This window comes from Notamacropus eugenii, chromosome 5, assembly GCF_028372415.1.
Source record: "Notamacropus eugenii isolate mMacEug1 chromosome 5, mMacEug1.pri_v2, whole genome shotgun sequence".
Taxonomy (NCBI): Eukaryota; Metazoa; Chordata; class Mammalia; order Diprotodontia; family Macropodidae; genus Notamacropus; species Notamacropus eugenii.
This window is the reverse complement of record NC_092876.1, coordinates 93231173-93238200: the sequence shown is the minus strand read 5'-3', so window position 1 is coordinate 93238200 and position 7028 is coordinate 93231173. Positions and strand designations below refer to the sequence as shown.

Here is a 7028-nt window from a genome sequence, read left to right as displayed (position 1 = left end):
GGGCACCTATGCCCCAAGGTTACTTTGAGATTCAGATGAGTGAATATTTATGAAATGCTTTGCAAACCTTCAAGTACTATATCAATTATTGATATTAACAAAATTTAAGCTGTAAAAAAACCAGAATTTCTCAAGAGTCCACTCATCTCTAATCATATTACAGTCTTCCATGGCGTTCTCTTTAGGAGAATATAATAACAAAGTTTGAAATGAATGAACTTTAGAAGTCTTTCAATCCAATCCCAACATATCTAGTAATTCTTTAACATAACTAATATGTATGTATTAAGTTTCTATTTCAACAACTTAATTGATGATGAGTTCATTCCTATTTTCTCATTCTCTGTGTCTCTCTCCCCCTCCATCTATTTCTCTCTCCCTTCCCACCTCCCTCCCTTCTCATTTCTCTCCCTCCCTTCCTATCTCTTTCTCTCAGTTCAAGGATTCTTTAATTTGTGTGTGTGTCATAGACCTCTTTGGAATTATGGTGAAGTTCGAAGACTCCCTTCTCATCATAATGTTTTTAAATGCATAAAGTATATACATATATGTGTGTATAATTATATATATATATATGTATGTATAATTATTATAAATGAAGCCAATTACATTAAAATAAAGTTATCAAAATATTTTTAAAAGCTCATTTGATGTAAATTATACTGGTACTCCATATTGCCAAAAGATGCACAAAACAAATCTTCATTCATGTCATTTCAGATCTGGGAACCGAATTTATCTTCTTTCTCATCATGTCAGACTCCAATACCTCTGAGGTTAAGCTGTTTTTCTTGATTGGGATTCCAGGGTTGGAGCATATTCAAATGTGGATTTCTATCCCTATCTGCCTCATGTATTTGATTGCCATCCTAGGAAATTGCACCATCCTGCTTGTGATCAAGACAGAAACCTCTCTCCATGAGCCGATGTACTATTTCCTTGGCATGTTGGCCATCTCTGACCTGGGTCTCTCCCTCTCCTCCTTACCCACTATGCTGAGAATATTCTTGTTCAATGCACCGGGGATATCCCCTGATGCCTGCTTTGCTCAAGAATTCTTCATCCATGGTTTCACTCTTATGGAATCATCTGTGCTTCTCATCATGTCCTTTGATCGTTTTATAGCCATTCACAACCCCCTGCGATACAGTTCAATCTTAACTACTGCCAGAATTTCCAAAATGGTGCTGGTCTTGGCCATCAGGAGCTTCCTTTTAGTACTTCCATTTCCTTTGACTCTAAAGAGGTTGAGCTATTGTCGCAAAAACCTCTTGTCCCACTCCTACTGTCTCCATCAGGATGTCATGAAGCTGGCATGCTCTGACAACAGGGTCAATGTTGTCTATGGTTTTTTTGTTGCACTCTGTACCATGTTGGACCTGGCATGCATTGCTTTGTCCTATTTGCTAATCCTAAAGACAGTTCTTGGCATTGCCTCTCTCTCAGAGAGACTCAAGGCCTTCAATACTTGTTTCTCTCACATCTGTGCTGTGCTCATCTTCTATGTGACTTTCATCACCCTAGCTGCTATGCACCGCTTTGCCAAGCACACATCTCCTCTCATAATGATCCTCATTGCCAACATCTTCTTGTTAGTGCCACCCCTGATGAACCCCATCGTGTACTGTGTGAAGACTCGGCAGATCCGGGAAAAGATCCTAGGAAAACTGCTTACCACATGTGGCAGATGATATGTGTAAACACAGTCCTAGATATCAGGAATTCCTCAGTCAGGTAGGGTAATCATCATATACAAATAAATAGAATGCACGATGCTACATAGTAAGTGGCTGAGATCAATACTAAGAAATTGCTACTCAATGTTCAAGGAGAAAATGTTATTTCTGACTGGTAAAAATTGAGGAAATCAAATTGATTCCATTGTGTAATTGATTTTATTTTGTATCACTACCCATGTTTTGTGTAACTCCCTGTCATGTTTCATTTGTCTTTGAATAAGTTTGAAAATTCAGCTTTCCTGAAATCACTTGTTATCTCTCAGTTAAGTTTAGAAGTTGCTTTCCTGTTCTGTTGTTCTTGAAATCTGTTTTCCCTGAGGGATGCAGGTGCATCCTAGGGAGTCTGGTCAGTTACCTCTGTAACATTATCGTTAAAGAAAGTCTGGTCTGTTATTGTTGCAACAATAACTAGGTATGCAGGTAGACATCACCATGAGTTGCCCAGAGTCCCAAGCAGTTAGTTTCTAGCTAGCCCTGAATTCTGAATTTCCAACCAATCACATTTTCTCAAATCTATAAACTTCTGACTTTGTAACAAATTTGTTTTCCCCGTCTGTAATGCTACTTTCTAGTTTTGGGATGCTCCTCCTTTTGTCCATAACAGTGGTCTATGAGCCCTCTTTCAAGGTCATAGCGAGCTGAGGAAGCTGAGACTGTTTATTGGAAAATTTGTTCTTTGCTATTAAATTGTGCTTAGAGCTGTGTGCCTCAGTTTACTTAATTTCATTTGTGATACTGGATTTATCAAAAGCTTCGTAAAAGAGGTGGTATTGTAGCCAGGCATAAAAAGATGAATATAAAAGTGGAGAGGTAAAGGACATAGGGGGAAAATTCCAAGTATAGGGAACTAAATGAGCAAAGATATGGAATCAAAAAAATATGGACTGTTTTGGGGATAATGAAATTGGGAGACATCTTTGATATTATTCCAATCCTAAACTCTGGTCAGCTCACTTAACTTATTGAACTGTGTTTCGTCATCTATAAAGTGAAGATAATAATAGTATCCACTTTATAGGTTCAAGATTATTTTTTTCTGGATTAAATGAGAGTATTTGCAAATTGCTGTGTAAACTTCAAAGCCCTATAAAAATATTAGCTATAATTATGTGTATGTGTATATATATGTGTACATACACATATTCTTACACACATACATACAAGCATATATGCAGACATACACATTTGAACAGGTTTTGTCCTTAGGCTTTTCTAGTCACCAATGGGATATGTGCTTGCTCCCACACTTTTTTGGCATGATATTTTCAGTGATGTTCTGAGACACCTTCAATGGGAATAAAATAGCATCAAGGTCAGCTGTCACCCTGATGGCAAACTATTTTATTTGACAAACCTGTAAGTCAAGACTAAAGTGGAGAGAGAATTGGTATGTGACTTTTTCTTCGCAGATGGTTGTGCACTCAGTGCAGTCTCTGAGATAGAGACACAACAGATTATGGATTGATCCTCTGCTGTTTCTGCTAATTTTTGCCTAACAATACCAATCACCTTATACTTGGATCATAAAAATCATAAAATCATAAATCAACATTAATAAAATCATTTAAAATTGTGAAACCATGAGGGGTAGTAAAATATAATTTTGATAGTGCTTCAAGGGATATACCCATAAATACCCTACTCTTTCTCTACTCTATGTAATCTCTGGAAATAAAAAAAAAAAATGGGGGAGTGTGAATTTACCTAATTAGTAGACTGTGGTTGTGCACTTAAAAACACACATATTTTCCACTTGAGGGTGCTCCAGCTACATATGTGTGAACTCCCTCCTCACAAACATAGAAGCTCTACTTAACAAGGGATTATGTAGACTTAGTGTCACGTCATGGAAAATTATTTAACATTATTAAAAATAAGAGAATTTCTCATAATTTATTTGAAGATCCATTTTCTTTTTGCTTTGCCCTTTCTTATTCAAAAGTGACAAATTATTGGACTCAGAACATTCATTCATGCACTCAAGGATTCATTACTTATTTGTTTAATCTTCTATCTATCTGTCCCTCTATCTATAGATTTATCTGTTTATCTATCTATCTACCCACCTTGGTTTGTCTTTAATATCTGTGATGGACTGAAATATAGTTATTTAAAAAGAAAGGTATAACATAACAGAAGAGCCAAATTGTAAAGCTTACAAAGACCAAGATGGGGTGAAAGTACTTTACCTAGCAACCTCCCCTTCCTCTGAAACTGTTCCTCGTCGGTAGACAAGGAAAAGAACAACAAGAGAGATTACAAGTTCTTTTCTTTTGCTTTTGGACTTTATAGTAGCTCTTCATGAAGTTAAATAAATAAGAGGAAGTTGGAATTCATCTGCACTTTCAATATGATATCAATCTTCTCTATGACTATGTGTTCCCAGGCAACTGTCACCATTTTGTTAATAACTATTCCTATTTCTCTACTCTTTTATTCTCCTCTATTTTTTTCTTCTATTTCATTCTTTTGTCTTCTTGCTTCCACCAGTATTTCTAAAACCATAAAACAAATGCAGTGAAGGGGCAATTCCTTCCTTTACTGCTATATTTATTTGAAATCTTTTAGTTTCATGATGGCAAGCTCACATATGTTCTGGATAGTAGAAAATGCTCTTATGCTTTCCTAATCACCAGTGGAGTGAAACAGGGATGTGTGCTTGCTCCCACATTTTGTTGGCCCGGTGTTTTCAGCAATGTTGTCAGATACCTTCAATACAGATAGAATAGCATCAAGGTCAGCTAACTCACTAATGGTAAATTATTTAGCTTGAAGAGGCTGCAAGCCAAGACTAAAGTGAAGGGAGAATGGATATGTGACTTTTGGTTCACGGATAATTGTGCGCTCAGTGCAGTCTCAGAGACTGAGATGCAACAGAATATGAATTGATTCTCTCCTGTTTCTGCTAATTTACATCTGACAATTAATACCAAGAAAACAGAAGTTCTCTTATCAACCAGCACCATACCATTCATACATAGTATCCTTGGTAACAGCAAATGGAGAAATTTTGAATGCTCAGGATGAGTTCACTTACCTTGGCAGTATAATTTCCATACACAGAAATGATGAGGTTGACAAACACACATTGCCAGAGTTAGCTCAGTGTTTGGGAAACTACTAAGGAAAGTGTGGGAGCTAAGAAGTATTAGAATTCCTACTAAACTCAAGGTCTACACAGACATTGTGTTGCCCTTATTGTTGTATACCTATGAAAGCTGGACTTCAGACCAGAACAATAACAGAAAATTGAATCATTTCTGTTTGAAATCTCTGAGGAAGACTCTCAAGATTATCTGGCAACATAAGGAACTGGATACTGAGGTTCTTTCTCAAACTGAACTGCCAAGAATTCAAACTCTATTGCAGACAGCACAATAATAAGGATCCAGCCATATTGTTTAAGTGCCAAACCTACATTTGCCTAAAAGACCATTTTATTGAGAATGTGCACACGGCAAGCATTCACATGGAAGTCAGAAGTAACACAAGGACACCCCCAAGGTGTCTCTTAAGAAGTTAGGAATTGATTGTGAGACATGGGAAACACTGGCCCAAGGCCAGCCAGCATGGCATACCCACAAGACAGAAGATGCTGTGCTCTATGAGCAGCAGAATTGAAGGAGCTCAAAAGAAACTACAGATGCACAAATTTAGAAACATCTCCATTCCAAATGTCCAAATGGACTATTTGTGCTCGACCTATGCTATAGCCTTCTAAGCTCATAGTGGTCTGATAAGGAATAGTCAGACACACTGTAACTTGACCTTCATGTAGTGATGCTATTTTGATCCACTTCTAGAATGGAGAATAACGACCACATTTAGTAACTTCTAGTATTCCTCTCTTACATATGAACCTAGCTTGTGGTTTTTGCATATACACTTCATATAACCTTATAATGTTCTTTTTATGCCTAAGCTTTTTTTTTTTTTTTAAGCATAGATCAGTGTTATACATTTTGAAAGTATTTTTTGCTTAATTTAGGTATTGTAATACAAAGCCAGAAGTGACCTTGGAGACTATCTAGTCTAACCCCTTCGTACTACAGAGGAGGAAAAGAGGCCTGCAAATGCTAAGTGACTTACCTAAGGTCATACAATAATGAAGAAATTAGGACTAGAATTCCAGTCCTTCGACCCTCAATTTAATACTTCTTCCTCTGCACCATACTGCTGGAATGTTATCTTTGATATAAATATGCCCATTGTTTTCTTCTAATCTTTGTATGCCATTTATAAATCCAGTTTTATCCAAGAGAATATTTCTTTTTGCTATATGGTTATTGTTTGTTTTGACATAATATTGTTCAAAATTTTTGAATCAATAGTCACTAATATTATCAATTAATATTTTTTATCAATTTATAGAGTTTTGCAAAATCTTTTCTTTCTCCTTCTATTTAGTATAATTAGGTATTATTAGTTTCTCAGTTTGAAATAATTCATGTACCTCTAAGGCCACCTGCAGCATGGTCAATTAGTAGGTCTTTAGAATTAGCTTAATTTCTTTTTCTTACATTCAATTCTTTACATTCTCTGTTTCATGTTCTGCTAATTCGTGTATCTTTTATGTTTCTAGTTGTTTCTTCAGTACTTTTGTACTCACCTTTACTGGAATATGATCATACATAATACATTCTTATAATTATTTTTTTTCTCTCTATTAGTTAAGGTTTTCTTTAATCTATGTATAAGGGGAGTGAGGAAGATGTCATTTTACTCAATCTTCTTAATCAGATTAACATAATATTTTTCATTTTAATTAGACTTTATAAAAATTAGCTAGTAATTTTCTCAGTTATTATAATTTCATTGTTTTCTAAGGAATCTGTTCCATATACAGATGTATAAATATGGACATAAACATATACAAATATGCGTATATATGCGTGCATGTGTGTGTATGCACATATACACACACATACACACATACATAAACAAACACATGTTAATTGGGAAACACTGTGCCACCAAAATCTAGTTGCAATTCTAAATATTTTGGGGATCACCGAATGTGTATATGTGTGTGTGTATATAAGTACTTTCCACACATATATGCATGGTACATGCAAATATATGTCTACATGTAATTAGACATTTTATATAAAATATAGAATCCCACAGACATTTCAAACAGAAAGTGACCAAAATGAAATTTATTATTTCTTTCTCCTCAAAACAACCCCCCTTCATAACTTACCTTTTAATGTCAAGAATACATATTTTCAAGAAGCTTCCACAACAGAAAACAGGGTAAGGATGAAAGGCAGAGAATGTAATATTCTT

General features: G+C 35.6%; 1 protein-coding gene across 1 annotated transcript; it reads left to right on the top strand.

Annotated features, from left to right (window-relative positions):
- The first annotated feature begins 752 nt into the window (after positions 1–752).
- LOC140508793 (olfactory receptor 51A7-like) lies at positions 753–1691 on the top strand. The gene has a single exon (XM_072616667.1). The coding sequence runs from the start codon at positions 753–755 to the stop codon at positions 1689–1691; it is 939 nt and encodes a 312-aa protein (XP_072472768.1).
- Positions 1692–7028: the final 5337 nt, after the last annotated feature.